General features: G+C 35.8%; 3 protein-coding genes across 5 annotated transcripts; 1 reads left to right on the plus strand and 2 right to left on the minus strand.

The window, feature by feature from the left end:
• The first annotated feature begins 1,178 nt into the window (after window positions 1-1,178).
• LOC106296882 (polygalacturonase At1g48100) lies at window positions 1,179-4,332 on the plus strand. The gene is made up of 6 exons (XM_013733124.1): window positions 1,179-1,650; window positions 1,904-2,071; window positions 2,547-2,591; window positions 2,669-2,876; window positions 3,012-3,093; window positions 3,578-4,332. The coding sequence occupies exons 1-6, from the start codon at window positions 1,231-1,233 to the stop codon at window positions 4,080-4,082; spliced, it is 1,428 nt and encodes a 475-aa protein (XP_013588578.1). The 5' UTR covers window positions 1,179-1,230; the 3' UTR covers window positions 4,083-4,332.
• A 1,029-nt stretch (window positions 4,333-5,361) lies between these two features.
• Window positions 5,362-8,458, minus strand: LOC106300649 (YTH domain-containing protein 1). 3 transcript variants are annotated; one of them, XM_013736845.1, is made up of 7 exons: window positions 8,322-8,458; window positions 7,875-8,051; window positions 7,716-7,789; window positions 7,233-7,649; window positions 6,574-7,059; window positions 6,277-6,489; window positions 5,362-6,186 (listed from the first exon to the last, which is right to left on the minus strand). In XM_013736845.1, the coding sequence occupies exons 2-7, from the start codon at window positions 7,966-7,968 to the stop codon at window positions 5,596-5,598; spliced, it is 1,875 nt and encodes a 624-aa protein (XP_013592299.1). In that variant the 5' UTR covers window positions 7,969-8,051; window positions 8,322-8,458; the 3' UTR covers window positions 5,362-5,595. The 3 variants fall into 3 exon arrangements, with proteins under 3 accessions (XP_013592299.1, XP_013592298.1, XP_013592297.1); XM_013736844.1 differs by having other exon boundaries at window positions 8,286-8,458; XM_013736843.1 differs by having other exon boundaries at window positions 8,231-8,458.
• Window positions 8,459-11,516: 3,058 nt separating this feature from the next.
• On the minus strand, window positions 11,517-17,302 carry LOC106300321 (serine/threonine-protein phosphatase 7 long form homolog). The gene is made up of 12 exons (XM_013736439.1): window positions 17,144-17,302; window positions 16,769-16,876; window positions 15,927-16,684; window positions 15,760-15,847; window positions 15,191-15,625; window positions 14,957-15,107; window positions 14,242-14,825; window positions 13,640-14,167; window positions 13,382-13,516; window positions 13,175-13,282; window positions 11,961-13,088; window positions 11,517-11,759 (listed from the first exon to the last, which is right to left on the minus strand). The coding sequence occupies exons 2-11, from the start codon at window positions 16,874-16,876 to the stop codon at window positions 11,994-11,996; spliced, it is 3,990 nt and encodes a 1,329-aa protein (XP_013591893.1). The 5' UTR covers window positions 17,144-17,302; the 3' UTR covers window positions 11,517-11,759; window positions 11,961-11,993.
• Between the last annotated feature and the right edge of the window lie 982 nt (window positions 17,303-18,284).

An 18,284-nucleotide genomic window follows, 5' to 3' on the forward strand; every position in this document is an offset into this window, starting at 1 on the left:
TGCTGAGACGATCATATTTCAGTAAGCTTTACCGTGGTATTTCCTCTCTCTCTCTCTCCCCCATTACATGTCATACATCTCATTCACACGTGTTCCAAACGTGGAAAAACTTTGAGCAAATACAAGTAATATATATCAAACCACTCATACTTAGTTAGGTCATATGAAATGTCAATTAATAATACAAAATTATGAATTGGCTAATAAATTGTCACCATATGCTTGAAGTTCTCGTTCAGCTATATTTTAGCCTATTTTATATTGATTTTATATCTTCAATTTGGTTTTTGGATTTATTTTTAAATTATCATAGTGACCAAAAATATGAATTAGAGAAGAAAAAATGATGTAGTAGGCCTAAAAAGTTGTGTGTTTAAAATAATGGTTATATATTATGAACTGTAGTACTGATCATTATGTCAACCATAGATATTGATCATCTGAAAACAATAGAGAAGAAATCTATTACCTTTTAAACAGTAAAAGAAAAAATGATGTAGTAGGCCTAAAAAGTTATGTGTTTAAAATAATGGTTATATATTATGAACTGTAGTACTGAACATTATGTCAACCATAGATTTTTTTTTTTTTTGAAAACTAATGTCAACCATAGATATTGATCATCAGAAAACAATAGAGAAGAAATCTATTACCTTTTAAACAGTAAAAGGTTTTTTAACTAGGATACACAAAATATAATCCTTTAATATATATTTTATTATGTTACTGAAATAGATTTTCAAAATGTATTCACTTGACCAATTAGAAATCGTATATGACGACGACATACCCTCCTAATATTTTACCGTTGTATCAATTTATAGATGAGCTAAAATTCGATATATAGATAAAACATTAAGTTTGTTGTAAAAAAAGGTCGTAAAAGACAAGTCGAAGTTTAAGAAAAGAACAGTTACAAAAAAAAAAAAAAAAAAAAGTTTTAAGAAAAGAAAGGTCGTAGAAACATTTTTAGAATTTTTACAAAAAAAATAAAAAACACTTTTAGAATATTTTTAAGTATACCATAAATCTCAAGCCCAAAACAACATCGGTAGATAGACTCCAAGAATCAACCATATATCAACACGTGTCACCTCCACGGACTTCAAACTGCATTGTCTCTGTGTGTTTATGCTTGGCATGCTTTGCTATATAACAGACTCAAAACTCTCCTCCTCTCTTAGCATTCTCTCTCTCTCTCTCTTTCTTCTTATTCATCTTCATTAAACAATGCGCATTCTCAGTGGCATTCTCGTGGTTTACTTAATCTCCACTCTCCTCTTTGGTCAATTAATCTACGTGGCACGAGGAAGATTTCATTACCACAAGAGACGCGGTCTCTCGGATCCTCCTCCTCCTCCTCCTCCTCCTCCAGCTGTAACCGCTAACCCACCTCAAGTCCCCTCTGACCCGTACCCAAACCCGAATCCAGACCCGGCTCCAGGAGATTCAGACTCGGGATGCATTTTTGACGTGACGTCGTTCGGGGCAGTAGGTGATGGCTCGTGTGACGATACGGCAGCATTTAAAGCTGCGTGGAAAGCCGCTTGTGCTGTTGAATCCAGCGTTGTTTTAGCTCCTGAAGGCGGTGTTTTTAAAATTACTTCCACTATTTTCTCTGGTCCATGTAAACCGGGACTCGTCTTTCAGGTGAGCAATCCAAAAACGTTTCTCCTCTTCCCAGGAAAAAAATATTTTAACGAACAAACAAAAAAATGTTTCACCCCCGTATGTGAGAGTCGTGTTAACAAATTGATCAAAAATAATCACAAAAATCTATCAATTATTTTTTAAAATAAAAATAATCTTTTTCAATCAGTATAATAGTAACCATTTTTACTTAAATTTGGTTAGCATGTAATTTTCTTTTCAGTACATGATTTTCTTTTGTTGGGTTGTGAAGTTGGATGGAGTGTTGATGCCTCCGGATGGACCAGAAGAGTGGCCAGAGAAGGACAGTAAAAGTCAATGGTTAGTTTTTTACCGCCTCGATGGTTTCACGTTTGCCGGCAAAGGCACCGTCGAAGGAAACGGTCAAAAATGGTGGGACTTACCTTGCAAGCCTCATCGGGTACTTATTTTCAAACCTAGCTATAACTTTCGCCACTTGCAACTATTTTAACAAACTATATTAAAAATATATGATTATTTATTCTCTTCCATTTGGAAAAGATAAATGTTTTTAAAAATTATTTCAAATATGAAATTTTAAATTTATGCATTTTATTTGCTAATAGTGATAAATTGTAAACTTTGAAATATATTTAGTTACTATGGATTTAAATTTATTGAAAATATATTAAATCATAGTTAATGATATACTTACAATCAATTTTTTTTTTCTAAATATGTATGAAATACTTACGAAAAATCTGCTATTTGGAATCTGAAAATATTAAATTTGTAATTCATGACCGTGAGTCCGTGACAAAATAGAACATGCGACAAGTAAACCGTACTATTATTCCGCTCTGATTTTACATATATAGATATTTGAAAGAAACAAGAAATAAATTAAAAGATTAATGCATGTTTATCGTTTTCAGGGACCAGACGGATCATCGTCGTCCGAACCATGTGTTAGTCCAACCGTAAGTCGAATCAAATCGCTTAATCTAAAAACCTGTTTAATTTGGTCGAATGACCACCTTCATTTTTGCTTTTGTAGATGATCCGGTTCTTCATGAGCAACAACATAGAGGTTGGAGGATTGAGAATCCAAAACAGCCCGCAATTTCACATGAAATTCGACGGATGCGAAGGAGTGTCAATCAACGATATTCAAATCTCATCTCCAAAACTAAGTCCTAACACCGATGGTATCCATCTCGGGAACACCAGATCAGTGGCCATTCACAACTCTGTCGTTAGCAACGGTACGATTTTCTGTATATTTATTTCTCTAGTCGAATATTATTGAACGTGCAAGGGATTCTATAAAAGTAGTAACAATCAATAATGTAGCATTGGAAACGTATTGTAAATTAATCGGGAATGAAACATTGAAACAGGGGATGACTGCATTTCTATTGGAACTGGTTGCTCAGACATTGACATTCAAGGTGTCACTTGTGGGCCCAGTCACGGGATCAGGTTTCTCTCTTTTAATTCTTTTTGTACAAAAAATGTTTTTTTTTTTAACTTTAATTTGATTTAATTTCTTGAATTGATTACATTTTTTCTTGAATTTGCACCCTTAGAAAAAGAATTGATCCCACAACGAAGTCTGTTGTCTCATAGATCACGGATACTAGCTGAATGATCTACTGAAAATCGAATTTTGGAACTACTTGACAAGAAATAAATAATATAAACATTTCAGAATTTGGTTAAATATTTTCTATACAAAATTACAATTTGTAATAATTCGAGTATGATTGGAGTCTAAACTCAAATGTGAAGTTCTTTTAGCTGAGTTGATCTTACTATCTATTTATTTATTTATTTATTTGATCAACGATATAACTATTTATTTATTTGTGTTTTATAAAAAAATATTTATTTTGTTTGTTTGGTAAAATAAGATGACAACCGTGAATAGAGGGTTCTAACCGGTAATAATTTGTTGAAAACGCAGCATCGGGAGTTTAGGAGTGCACAATTCTCAAGCATGCGTTTCCAACATAACCGTCCGAAATACTGTGATTCGCGATTCTGACAATGGCCTCCGAGTCAAAACATGGCAAGGGGGAACTGGCTCTGTCTCTAACCTCTTATTCGAGAACATCCAGATGGAGAATGTCCTAAACTGCATCATCGTCGATCAATACTACTGTCAATCTAAGGATTGCCGCAATGAAACATCGGCGGTTCGAGTCTTCGACGTCCAGTACCGTAACATCAAAGGGACTTACGACGTCAGAAGCGCGCCGATTCACTTTGCATGTAGCGACACCGTCGCTTGTACAAACATCACAATGTCCGAGGTCGAGCTTTTGCCGGAGGAAGGAGAGCTCGTGGATGATCCATTTTGTTGGAACGCTTATGGGACTCAAGAGACATTGACAATTCCGCCGATTGATTGTTTGCTTGATGGATCTCCGGTGGTGGAGGAAGGGTATAATTCGAATCCTGGTTGCTGATCCCGGATAAAATTTGGATGGTTGTCAATTTATCACGTGGATGAAGGATTATATTTAGTTGTATATGGGCCATCCCTTGTAGGGCCTTTTAGTAGAAGCCTTATATGTGCGATGAGATTTTTAGAAGGGCTTATTATTATATGGTCCGTTATATATTTTATCTATCTATTCGTCATATTTGGGCTAATGGGCTTTTTAATAATTCTTTTGCATCGAGTAATGAAACACAGACGTTTCAAACAGTGGTTTATAGGTAGTTTTTCCAGTCGGTTTAGGTTTGGGTTTATGCCCTGTTCTAAAATTCTAGGCGGCCGCCTAAGCGTTACGCGTCACTTTTCCGCCCCCATTTATGCCAAATCGGTTTAAAAAATCGGATATCCGATTTTTTTCTGCCTAGACCGCCTAAATGACCGCCTAGCCGCCTAAATGACCGCATAGCCGCCTAGGCGGCCGCCTAATCTATTTTTTTTTTTTATTATTATTTTTTTTTTTTTTTTATTTTTTTAATAATATTTTTATTTATTTATTTGATCTAAAATTTTATAAATATCATTTATATTCATAATTTTGATGAAAATTACACTATATTAAGTTTATATATTCTATTTGTGTGTTTTATACAATCTTAAACATGAAAATGTATTAATGTTATACACAATTAAAGATTAACATGTTTTATAACATAGTAAACCATCTAAAAATTCCGCCCCGCATAATTTCCGATTAATCCCCGATTTTCTCTTTAGGCGCTAGGTCCAACCCGACCGCCCGACTAGCGCCTAGCGCGTTCCCGAACAGGGGGTTTATGTCATTAATTTAACTTGGTTGAATCATAAACCATTAAAACCAACAATCATGTGCAAGTGTGAAACTATATACAAATTGAGGAAAATTTGGCTTAAAACTTTTGGGATATAAAAGAAGACTGAAATATTATACGGATTGCTGTGAACGCTGTTAGTTAGGGGAAAATTTTCCCACAGATGGTAAAAAGATGCATGAACTCATGAAAAGATTATGAACTAGCAGTTAATATGATAGCAAGTGAAAAAAAGTTCCTTATAATTCGAGTTACTTAGAAAAGTTACCTATAATATGCAAATGCCATTGGAAAGAAGGAAAATATTTGACGAGAAAAAGAAAATACTTGATCTCCAATTTTGAATACTGTTCGAGTTGAAACAAAATGACCAAACAGAACGCCAACATACAAGGAAATGTAAAACTGGGAATTTCACAATTGGAAAAATAAAACAGAAAAGTACTCAAAACGCAATAATTCTCCGGTCAAATCCAAAATAACCAAAACGCAACCACCAACCGCAAACCAACGATACTCTTTTTGGCGTTTGACATAATTGCGAAATCTCAAGTCACCAGTCGAGACTCTCAGCTATATAAACAAACGCCACATGTGGCATATATGATGAAGCAGGAGTATAATGCAGAGATTAACTTTTAGAAGATGATCAAATATAAGGAGACAGATGAGATAATAAATCAAACCAGGGGCTTATTTCTTCTGAAGTGAGCTGGGGTCCAGAGGAATAGTACCAACAGTTACAATTGGAGGAGACCCGGTAACTTTGATGGGCAATGATCCAACTTTGACAGTGTCACTGTCTTCAGAAAGAGGAGAATCAACCACTTCAGGAGGGTCTGTCTTGTTGTCAGAGACAGAGGGGGATGGTTTAGAATTAGCTTGACTCTGGTTGAGGTGAGAACCAGTGGTTGGGTTGGAGTCTGTATCAGTCGGGCTAACGGTGAGAGAGGTGATCTTCTTTTGAATGAGAGTAGTAGTATCTTCTTTAGTACCTTCCTTTACGGTGGTCTGCTCATTCCCGTCTGATTTCGAAGGACCCTCCTTGGTTTCTGAAGAAGAGGTTATCTTGAAGGAATCCACAGAGTTTTTCTTGTTTCTGTCAGAGATATCAGGTCTGGGTACTGGTACAGGGCTAAGGAAGCTTCTGTATGGCAGCCTGTTTCTCTCATCGTGCATGACTGTCTGGCGGTTTTCGTAATACGCAAAATCATCAAGTAGCGAAGTCCTTTCCGCATGGCCTTTAAATATCTTTAGCACCTCCAGACCTTGTTTCATCATTATCTGCAGAACAAACAAAACCATAGCTTAGCTCTAAATATTACAATATTGAGAATCTTTTCAAAGCGAGTGCTAGCAGGAGAATTCACTCACCTCTTGTGTGTCTCGACTGTTGGTGACCGGCTTATTCTCATTGTTGTGTAATATGATGTGCCTGAAATAGCTATTGGGAACATCTTTAATAATGTGCCATTTGACAGGAAAGCTTCCACTCCATTTGTCTTGCTGCCAAAAATCCATGTCTTTCTCAAAAGAAACTGGACCAGTCATCTCAGCCATGCCACAGAACAAACCACTAGCATTGACCTAAAGAAGAAAAGCAACACATCACAGAATAAGGGACAAAAGTGTTAACACAAACAAAGGCAGCATATGCAAGGAAAAACTCACAGAAAAGAACAAGAATATTGGGCATTCACAAGACTTCTCGGTGGCTATTCTCTGAGCGTCTTCATATGCACTCTGCAACTTCTTGTTCCCATGCAAAGTAGACGACCAGACATTGTACTTGATGCTCTTGTGAACATCATCTTCACTATACGATTTAATCACGAAAAACTTGGCATTGGTGTAATCGATCCGGAGATCTTCTTTATTATACAGATTAGGATCGATCACAATGTTTCCTTCAGCGTCAGCATTTCCAGCTTTTGTTGTGTAAGCTTTAACAACAAGTTGACTTCTCGGTCCTTTCGATCTTGAACTTATATTTGCATGCACACCATACAGCTTGGGACGGGGATTGTTATTGTTTGTTGCAGTGGATGAAAGACCATTACGTTCAGGTGGAGGAGCAATGTCTAGTTGTCCAGATGACGAGACTCTGCTACTGGAAACAACGTCAACGGGGTGAGTGCTAACAGAAATAGCTTTTCCCTGCAAAGATGAATACACATGTCCTGAGAATAATATTATATACTATATAAGGGTGTGGCAATGCCATCAGTAACAAACCACGTTTAGAACTATAAAAGCAAGTGTTTGAAGTTAAATCATTTCAGTATATTTTTCTCCTATTTCGTTAACATACTATTATCAAACTATAATACCTGGAGGGCCGGAAATGGCGTAGAAACTCTCTTCTCTGTTGATAGTGGTCTGTTTTGTCCACCAGTGTTAGGCCTTGGCTTCTCGGAGGACCTGCTCACAGTAGGGGGATTCCTCTGGATTCCATCAGCAGCTGAAGCGTTTCTGTTCCTGGATCCTCTCCCGTCAGATCGACCCCTGTTAGCAGCTGAACCCGTCTCTACCAAAGAGTTCGCTGAGCTACTGGAGACGATATCAGGGTGAGCTGCATAGGACGACGATGCGAGGGTCGGGTAAGGAGGAAGAGGGTAGAATTGTTGGGAAGCAACGAAAGGAGAATCAGCGCCGGGGATGTAAGGATTGAAGGGATTGTAAGGAGACTGTGCATATCCATAACTAGGAGTATAGTATATATAGGGAGAATTTTCATTCTGCCCACCCTGGATGGTAAAGGTGAATGAGAACAAGATCCAACAATAAATGAGAAGTCTTTTTATATTGGTTACCTGGTACTGGAGTTGTGAACCATCCGCACCAAAAAACATCTGATGGTTCTCCCATTCGCCGGGCGACTCATAACCTGAATAAAAGGGAATATTCAAGATTGTTAGAAAGCTCAAAGAGTAAAAAAAAACTGATAGCATAATGAAGATATATATATATACCTGTACAATAATAGGCATAATTGGGATCAACGGGGTAATAGATGCCCTGGTCAGCAACAAAATCAGGGGCTTGGGCTCCCTCGGAGGTATACATTGCTTTCTTCTTTTTTTTCTTTTTTTTTTTTAATTAACTTATCAAAGAGAATGTTGTTTCAATGGAGTTTGGACAAAAAACACCTGCAAATTAACACAAGACAACATGAACATTCGTAACAGCTGCTGTAAAGAAATTAACTTATCAAAGCTCAGAGATTCTTTTGTAATACAATGTCCCCCGCACAAACAAATTCAAAAAAATCTGAAATTGAACCGACAAAAAGAGCCCCAAAACATTTAAAAATTAGATGGAAGGAAACCTAAACACCCAGAAAACACGGGACGGGTAGCAGTAGGAGAAATTAGGCCTATCACCAGAAATTTGGGAGAATCACGACATGCTTAGCCTACCAAGTTCTTCGAGGGCAGAAATCTCTGCAGAATCGGAACCCTAACCCTAGAATAGAATGAGAGGAGGGAGAAGAGAGATTCGATAAATTAAGAGAAAATGAAAACCAGAAGACGCGCAAAGGCAGATTCCCCCAGGCTTTGATGGTGCTTAAACGCTGCGTTTTCAACGGGTGAATCTACTACTACTTATTGACTTGTCCCTTGAAAAGTCGATTTTACCCTTGTCGCTTCCCAAAACCACGAATCTGCGGCAACAAAAACGGCGCCGTTTTCCTAGGTTTTCGACAAACAAAACCTAGAGGACATAATAACCAAGTAAATGTGTCATCAAACCGACTTTCTAATTTCAATATTGACCATTCACATCCCTTGAACATTATTTGATAACTCCACTAACATTCATTCTCAACAAAATAAGGGAGATTTGCCGAATACGACTTAAATATTGATTCTAACCATAAAAAAAAACCAATCTAAAATGGTGGCAAACATACTATTTAACCTCTATGACTAACCAAAAAACAGAAAGTTATTTTACAATTATGTATTTCGTAAGTCTATATATACGTTTTAAAAAGTCTAATGTATAGACTTATTCTGTAGTCTATGTCGTAATTTGATCTAGTAATTTAATTTTAAATATATATAAAAATAATTTTTGTGAAAATTTTAGTTATTCATCGATATAAGGGTTAATATGAAGTTTATAAATTAAAATTTTGTATAATTAAACAATTTAAAAGAATATATATTGATTTGGTAACCATGTGTTAGACAATGTTTATGGTTTAGCAACAAAAAGTTATAACATGTTATGTCTTAAAGGGTTAGATTTTTAGAATTAGATTTTAGATTGAATTTTTTTATTGATTTAAATTTGCATATTAGTGTTGAGTAGTTTATATTTTGTATATTTCGATATTTGATACAATAACTGAGACTTTTTGGTTATCAAGCAAACATTTAGGGTTTGGGTTTTGTGGTTTAGGGTTTGGTAGAATTACAATAAAGTTTACTTCACTGTAGACGTCTTTTCAGTCTATTTTAATTGCTGTGTAAAAAAATCATTTTTAAATTAAACTGATTTCTTTATGAATTAAAATTTTAAATTAAACTGATTTCTTTATGAATTAAAATGTGAAATCATATACTATAACTATTAAAAATAAATACATAAATTTAATAAATCATATATTAAAATTATTAAAACAATAGAGAATAAACAACAATAATGAAATAATCATAGTACATTTCGAAAAAGTCTACTAAGTAGACTTACAATAAAGTCTACTCCAAAATTTTAATTTTAGTAAACTTCAAAAAAGTCTACTCTATCGTAAATTTTAACCAAGTTGCAATTTTGTCTCTCTATATAAATGAAATTTACACAATATCTTTCTAAAATTAATGCACACGTTTATATATTCACTCTTACTTCTCTCTAAAACTCTCTCCATTCTCTCTAAAACTCTCTCTCATTTCTCTCTAAATTCTTTGAATGTGAAGATGAACTAGGTTCATTCATGATTATCACTTTCTACTCTAGAAATGTAAGTTTTAGATCTATAAATTTTAAATGTGTATTTTTTATGTTTATATTCAAATAAAGTTATAGATTCAAACTCTGTGCATTTACTTTCCTAGTTTTTATCTTATAAATTATACTTTTGATTTTTTTTTTCAGATATAAAAATATTTTTTCACAATTTCAAATGTACATATTTTTCAGATCTGAAAATTATTTGATATAGTAGACTTCTAATAGGGGTAACTTTAATTTTATAATGAAGTCTACAAAAAAGTCTACAAAAATAGGGGTGACTTTTTTTTTGTATAATGTTTTTTTTTCTCATAATTTTATCTTTATTTTGCAGGTATTTTCTTCCATGGTTTTTATCTCCTCCAAAAATGATAGATTTACATTTATAAATTTTAAATGTGTGTTTTGTATTTATATTTAAATAAAGTTACATATTCAAACTCTATGAATTTACTGTACTACTAATTTATCTTAGAAATTATATTTTATAAATTTTTTTCAGATTTAAAAAATATTTTTTTCACATTTTCAAGTGTACAAATTTTATCAGATCTGAAAATTATGTGATATAGTAGACTTAGTCTACTAGCTTTAATTTTTAAGGAGACTTCATTAGAAATTGACTTTAATATTTTTATCTTATGTTTTTCATAATTTTATCTTTATTTTTCAGGTATTTTCTTCCATGGTTTTTATCTCTTCCTCCCAAAAATGTAAGATTTACATCTATAATGTGTGTTTTTGTATTTATATTTACAAAAAGTTACATATTCAAACTCTATGTCTATAATTTACTACTATCTTATCTTACAAATTATATTTTATAAAGTTTTTAGATTTAAAGTTATTTTCATGTTTTTAATGTATATATTTTTCAAATCTAATTTTTTTTTCGGATTGAGTACACTGCAAATGAAGTCTAGTAACTTTAACTTTTAAGCAAGCTTCAGAAGTCTACGCAAATATGATTTTAATTTTTTTTCTTATATTTTTCTCATAATTTTATCTTATTTTGCAGGTATTTTCTTTCAAATTTTTTAAATCATTTTTCCAAAAATGTAAGATTTACATCTATTCATTTAAATATGTATATTTTGTTTATATAAAATTAAATTTATAGATACAAAATCTATGTGTTTTGGTTTGCTACTATTTTAGGTTAAAACACTATTTTGAAATATTTTACAGAAAAAGCTATTTTAAAACATTAGAAGTCTACTAGTAGGAAGTCTACTAAAATATGATTCTCATTGACTTTTTAACTTTCACTGAACCAATTACAACAATCTTCTTCATGGTATAGCACCGTAAGGAAAAGAGAAGTGGGAAGCTGGCTGCGCACAAAATGAAAGAATCATCAGAAGGCAAAACATAAAAGTCCCTTGTACCCATTCCTTTTCATCTTTATTTGTTTGTTTTAGACTGAAGCTTGCAAACTCCTCTTGGTCTTATGTTTCCTGATACTGTAATGCTTCTAATGTCACTGTTAATACATTATAAACATGCGATCACTGTCAAATATGAGATTGTAGCGAGTTTAAGTTTTAAATCCCCTTGGACCACCATGTTTGGGTTGAGTATAAGATGAGTTAACATTCATGTAATTTAAAAGAAAAAGAAGAATAATCCGGTTCCAGCTCAGAGTCTGCAACAAATGATAAACACAGCTTATTTCTTAAATATAAAAAGAAATTACATTTTAACTGAGAAAGCTAAATTCGAGAAAAGATATCAGGTGTACACATATCACCATCCTACCGACTAATCAAACTCTCTTAACATCTAAACTGAAATTAGCAAAGCGGATCCAGTTAAGATGGATTTGAAAAGCTAGGCTACTATGGCCACTGTACATTGTCTTTGAGAAAACATCCTGAAGAGATTTAGCTGCTGATCATCTGCAAAAGGAACTCAAGACATGTGAGACAAAAATGTCATGGCGTACACCTGTGTTGGTAATAAAATGTTGCAGAGCCTGTTAACCATAAGTAACAACCAGACTCACTAAATCAAATCAAACAGAACCGCCAAAAGTGAAAAACAGACATTAACACCGCTGTAAGAGTGTCTTGTAGGTTTAAAATAGAAATTGGATTTACCTGTATTGGGAAGAAGACCAGCTGAACGAGACTTCAGGAGTCCATATCTCTTGGAACCGAGTGTGACTTGTCAAGAACAGTCTTGGTCTTATAATCAACAGCCTCGTTGATCTTCTGCTGAGGATCTTCACTAGAATCAATAAGTTGTTTTTTGTCAGATGACTTGCGCTTAGAATAGGTAACCAGTTTGACTACTCTCTCTGGCTTGTCTGCAGGCTCCTCATGATCCTTGTCACGAGAAGGTTTTGTAAGGTTATCATGATCCACCGCTGGCTCAGACCCACTTGATTTGCTGGTTAGACATTTGGATAAACTGGTACAGTCTGTGTTGAGCCCACCATTCACAGACCCCGGATCATTATTAGCACCATCGGTGGCTATGTCTTCCATATTAAAATCAACCATATCTTCAAGGGGTTCTGAATAACTGAGTTTCCTGGCTGAAAGTGCGGTCTTCTCAGCACCATCGGTGGCTATATCGTTCCCTGTGACTTCAGTTACTGCACTTTCTGGTTTCTCATCATATGTGATTTCTAATTCCACTGCTGCGTCACCAGTGGTGCTGCAGTCATTTACTCTTGGAGCCTCTTCTTCGCTTACGTTATTTGAAAACTCAAGAGAGTCGCTAGTTCTCTCTTTTTCTGCTCTCTCTTCCGAGATCTTAGTAGAGTTGGAGGCTTCTACATCATTTTCTTTTCCAGTTGTGGATTCAGACACGCCAGCAATTTCATCAACTGCCATTAGTTCATCTGCTGCCTTCTCTGTCCAGGATTCCTTGTCAATAACGTTAGGAGGTCTAGATTCCGGTTTGCCGGCTGCATCGAATAAATCTGTACTAATCTCTGCAGTCTCAGAACGGTCATGTTCTTTGGAAAAATCTTTAGTCTGCTCTGAAGAATCAACCATATCTTTATCATCAGATACTAGAGTTCCAAAAGTTGTAACTTCATCAACTTCCATCGACTCAGAAAGATCCATGGACTTATCTTCTACATTCTCAGATGATAATAAACTGTCTTTGTCATCAGGCGCTGAGAATGGTGAATCAACAGCTACAGAATTAGTATTGTTGTGTAGTAAAGTTCCAGTTGAATGAATCAGGCCTCTATAGTCATAGTACGCCTCAGCCTGCGGATGTCAGAACTCAGAACAAATCAAGAATAAACTAAAGAGAGATCAAAAGTTAGGAATCACGTCATTAGCTGTAGAAGTACCTTTGGTCTCGGAGATACTGCTTCAAACACATGAATTTCAGGCTCCTCACAGTAGGGAGTTTGCAAGATTATGTAGGCACCTTTGTTGTTGTGTCTCTCCTCTGTATCCTGCATACAAGACAACAAATACTCACATAACCATTTGTTGAATCGCTAGAGCTTACTACAGGTTGAAAATATCACATTCAAAAATCCAATAAAGCATACCTGAAACTGAGGATGATCAGGAGCACTGAACAAAGTTATAAGCCCTTCATGGTCTTTTGAAAACCCTTCAATCATTGATGGAAGACCATCTCGTTGTGCCCTTTTGTGAGGGGCTTCCTTGCCTCTGATGATCAACTGCCATAAAAAGAAATCGCATCATGATGCTGAAAAAGTAACAGTTTCTTCAATCAAATTCTCAAAGCTTCTAAGTGCGATGTTTTTGAGGACTGAGTTTTAACAGAAACTGATTGATCTAACCTTAAGATCATTGTCTTGCAGGAACTTTGCAGTGCAATCAGGACCCCACAGCAAACCGATGCCACTCTCTTTGTTAAGAAAGAGGCCGTTATCGGTTGATGGATCTGACCAAAGAATGTCACCAGGAATCAGGTTTGAACCTTCAGCAGAAGGATTGATAACACGCCTTTTGACTTTAAATAAATCCTTCAACGAGCCAAGAAGCAAGGACTCAGATCTACTATCAGTCTCAAGAACACTGTTATCCTCTTGATTTTTCTGAGCTCGCTTGCGTTTCCTGCTTCGTTCTTGTTTATCAGAGAGAAAGCTTGGTACATCACGGAAAAGACCTCCATGAGCTGTAAATACCTTCCCACCAATCACAGATGCCAAAGGGAGTAACTGGAAGCATTCCAAGCATTTTTTGTAGACAATTGCTCCTTTATCTCCATACTTGGTTAATACTTCATTTTTGAATCCATACAATGATGTACAACTCTCGCTCTCGTGACTGCCACGCAGAACAAACACTCTATCCGGTAGAAACACCTAGCAGAAAATCACAAATATCAATCAAAAATGTGGTCTAATTTAATAGAAGTTGAAGGATGAAATAACCTTACCTTCCATGATAAAAGAAGTAAGAAGGTTTCCAAACCCCATGCTCCATTGTCCACATAGTTCCCATTGAACACATAGAACTGATCACCATTTGGGAACCCTGCATCCTGCATAAGGAACAGCAAATCATGTAGCTGCCCATGAAGATCTCCCACCACAACCACCTTTGCTTTGTCACTGTCTATCCTAACGCAGTTTGGCTCTTTTCTCAGGATCTTGGAGGCAGAGAGAATCAGCTCATCCAGGACGTTAAAAGGCAGAACGTTTGAGAATTCACAAGCTGGGAGATTCCTCGACGACCAATCAAAGCCCAACATTACATCACAAATCCAACTGAACGTAAGCTTGCCTCCCGTAGGCCAGAAAAGAGGCTTCTGGGATACTGATGGTAAAGACTGCTCACATCCTATATCCTGAACAGGTGTGATCCCTTCAGAAGGTTCGGCTAAGAGACCATCATCTATTCCCATTTCATTCAAAGGCAAGCAAACCATATCGCTAGACAGTGGCTTTTGCGACATCATTGTACGTGTAGGTTGAGATGACATCAGAAATGGTCCTGAACTTGGAGCTTGAGACACAGAGCCTATAATAAAGATAGTACCAAATTTAAAAAAGATAAGTCCCCACAAAACTAGTTAAAGAACACATCACCAAGTCACTAAGAAAACGAATTGTAGCCTAAACATTATCCTAATAGTTCTTGCAGAAACCTACCATTAGACAATGAGCCTAAAGGCGCGTTGAGTTGAAGGGCGCCTGCACACATATCAACAATATCTTGTAACGTTTGCCTCGCGGTGTCAACAGTAAGTTCCTCTTCAAGCGAAGACTTAGATCGAGCATGAATGGCTGCAACTCTCTGAACCTGGAATTATATATATTGGCTAATGAGTATAAAGCAAGGAGAAAAAACTGTAGAATCTAATGAAGCTGATCATTACAACTTACAAGCACTTGGAAAGCAAAACCAGTGGGTAGAAATTGCCCAGGGCGCCTCTCGTTCATAGGACTAATGATCCTTCTAGTAATTTTGCGGTACCACTCCATATAAGGATCGTTATAGTCCATTGGTCTACACTCTGGCTCACCGAAAGCAACAGATGACTCACGTGCTTCCCACAATCCAATGTGTCGGCTATGACGTGCTGACCAATCATATACTGATTTGCCTCTTTTGTCAATAGAATGAAGAGCCTTTTCGTTATCACAAGGTGCTGGAACTGTTTGGTGAAGACCAAACTGTCTAAGCACCCGATCAGGACGGTGCCACTCAACAACGTCAAAACAAATTAAAGGTGCCACGGTTCGCCATATGTTCTGACCGCTAAGACATATAAGAGGAAGCTTTGCTAGAAGATCTTGAGTGTAAGGCTGCCATATGACCTACATTCACATTATTAAAGAAAATCTTACATCAACAACCGCATCAGAGATCTTTTGATAAACATTATCAGTTTGCCTTATGTGTATCATTACATTAACATAGCTTAAAGTGCTGTAAAAGATCAGTTTCATACCTGCTCATCTTTCTGCTGGTCAAATTGATCTCTGTAAAAGTCTAGTCCTCCACGAGGATTCTCTTTATGACTCAGAGAAGCTCTCCACCTAGTTTTCAAGCAGTTGTATAAGCGAAACCACTAATGAAATTAAATTTGTAAGAGCAAAACTGAACATAGTGTTTTACCTACAGCCTAATGGATCTGGCAAAGCACCATCTATGCCATCCATATACGAAGCGCCGACATCTTTAAGTCTTCCTGGACGGCCAACATGCAGCCGTTCCCACGCCCATAACTGAAGCAGAACAAGAGGACCACAAATGGTGGAAACAGTCCTCTTGCTCGCCCGACACAGCTCTCTGTAGAGAAGTGCTAGCGTTGCACTACCCCAGCTAAGTTTAGCCACTTCATCGAAGTCCCTTAGAAGAGGGAGAAACGTCAAAGCCACGTCATGTTTAGACTTATCCCCGTAAAGAAACCCACTCATCAAAGCTAATATAAAAGCCCTAGTGTGACACTTCAGCGTCTCGTCGTCAGGATCAGCAGGTAGATTCCGGAAATTATCACGCAGCCATGCTAAGGACACATGAGAACCATGTAGATCTCCAGGGCCTGGTCTGAGACCCAACAGGTCCTCACATAGATCGGCCCAGTTGTTTTTCGTGCTACCGGTAACCGCAGGTCCATCAACACGGAGACCCAAGAGTATATTCACGTCTTGTAAAGTCACTGAGATCTCTCCAGCAGGAAGATGGAAGGTATGCGTCTCGGGTCTCCATCTCTCCACCAGAGCTGTTATCAGAGCATAATCAAGCTGTATAAACGCAACCTTGTACACTCCGTACAGCCCAAACTCGATCAACTTCCGACACACAAGAGGCTCCAGAGGCCAATCTCGCATGCCTAATAATTTGTGCCGACATGTCAGTTCACGAGGAGGAACCTGAAAGTGAAGGAAAGGCTCAGTATTTTTATAAGCTAAACAAGGAAAAAAAAAAGAGATAAATGAGTAAAAACTACAATACACCTCATCTTCCCAAATAGCAGCTGATCTATGCTCATGTTGCCACACCAATACAGACTGATCAACAGGACCAGGGTCCAAATCAAAGCTTATTAGACTCTGCACCTCCATCTACATATATAGCACATAACAGCAATACAATGATCATTATTAGTATACAACATAAAGGAACTATCTTTATCAACAGTCCCTATCAACACAACAAACCCAAAGCTGCGATGAACTAACTTGAAAGATAATACCGAGGAAAATCATGCTAATTACTCATATGCACAGACACGAAGAACTGAAACAAGAGAAACAGTAAACCACAAAGAGGCAAAAAAGGAACGATTGACAAAAAACCAAAGTGTTTGTGATTAGAGTTAGAGGCCGTACCGGGGAGAAGCGTCTGTGAATCAACAACAGAGAAGCAGTAACGGGAAAACCACAAAAAAAAAAACGACGTTTGAAAAAACAGAGGAGAGGAAGAAGAAGAGAGCTTCCAGATCCGACAGAAGTTTTCGGCTTCTTCCCCGAAACGCTTTACCACTTGTAATCCTTCTAGGTCGCTCCGAGGATCTAATCTTTTCTTATTACGACGCCGTTTCGATTAGAACACTTTCGTTAGCCACTAAATACATTCTCGGCCCAAAACGAAAACTGATAACATCCCTTTGTTTGTTATTCAAAGAGAAGCAACCTTAAAGACCAACCTTTCTTAAAAAAAGAAAATTTATTAGATACGGCCAGTGCGTTGCACAGGTCCTGCTTGATATTTTAATTTATGAAAATATCAAAAAAATGGATTTTTTAATTATAATTTTATGACTTTTTAGATATATTATGTGTGAGACTTATTTTATGAATAAGAATTTGTTTGTTAGGTAAGTTTTGATTCATTTTATATTTTAATAACCAATGTGCATATGCGAGTTATTAGCTACCTTGTATCTAGGCTTAGACAAAATATCCATACTTTAATATCTAAATCGAACCTAATTCAAAAAAGGAAAGTAGAAGAAAATACAAAAAAATTTAAAATTGTATCAAGCCAATCAAATCAATAACAACGCCAAAGGCATGTAAAAACAAATTAATTTTAATTATAAAAACATTTAAGATTTTTCTAAAATAAAAAGAACTAATTTTTTTATGTTTAAGATTTTAGAAAAGGACACATACTATCAAATAATTAAATCTTTAGGATTTTAGAAAAGGAAAATTAGTATTAACTAATTTTAGTAACAAAAAATCTTAGAAAAAATAATATTAAATAATATTTAAAATATTTTGTTTTTAAAAAACGATTTTTACTACCTTATTATATATATTTTTACTAATCATGAGATATTTTAACATATGTCAGAATTTTAAAAGGAAAAATTACAATCACATAATATGTTACAATTAACCTTTATTTAGGATTTTAGGAAAGGAAAATTAGTATTAAATCAATTATTTTAAAAATATTTTTGTTTAGGATTTTAGAAAAGGAAAATTTATATAGAATATAATATTATTCATAAAATAGTTTAAC

This window comes from Brassica oleracea, chromosome C6 (genome assembly GCF_000695525.1).
Source record: "Brassica oleracea var. oleracea cultivar TO1000 chromosome C6, BOL, whole genome shotgun sequence".
NCBI classification, from domain to species: Eukaryota; Viridiplantae; Streptophyta; class Magnoliopsida; order Brassicales; family Brassicaceae; genus Brassica; species Brassica oleracea.

Excerpts from the sequence above, each read along its gene's own strand:
- LOC106300649 (XM_013736845.1), bottom strand. The coding sequence starts at position 7,968 with ATGTATACCTCCGAGGGAGCCCAAGCCCCTGATTTTGTTGCTGACCAG. Across the intron at positions 7,790-7,874 it reads TTATGCCTATTATTGTACAG|GTTATGAGTCGCCCGGCGAA; the intron begins GTATATATATAT and ends CCTTTTATTCAG. Across the intron at positions 7,650-7,715 it reads GTTCACAACTCCAGTACCAG|GGTGGGCAGAATGAAAATTC; the intron begins GTAACCAATATA and ends TTTACCATCCAG.
- LOC106300321 (XM_013736439.1), bottom strand. The coding sequence starts at position 16,876 with ATGGAGGTGCAGAGTCTAATAAGCTTTGATTTGGACCCTGGTCCTGTT. Across the intron at positions 15,108-15,190 it reads GTTTTGCTTTCCAAGTGCTT|GTTCAGAGAGTTGCAGCCAT; the intron begins GTAAGTTGTAAT and ends ATATAATTCCAG. Across the intron at positions 13,089-13,174 it reads CAGTATCTCCGAGACCAAAG|GCTGAGGCGTACTATGACTA; the intron begins GTACTTCTACAG and ends TGACATCCGCAG.
- LOC106296882 (XM_013733124.1), top strand. The coding sequence starts at position 1,231 with ATGCGCATTCTCAGTGGCATTCTCGTGGTTTACTTAATCTCCACTCTC. Across the intron at positions 2,072-2,546 it reads TACCTTGCAAGCCTCATCGG|GGACCAGACGGATCATCGTC; the intron begins GTACTTATTTTC and ends TATCGTTTTCAG. Across the intron at positions 2,592-2,668 it reads AACCATGTGTTAGTCCAACC|ATGATCCGGTTCTTCATGAG; the intron begins GTAAGTCGAATC and ends TTGCTTTTGTAG.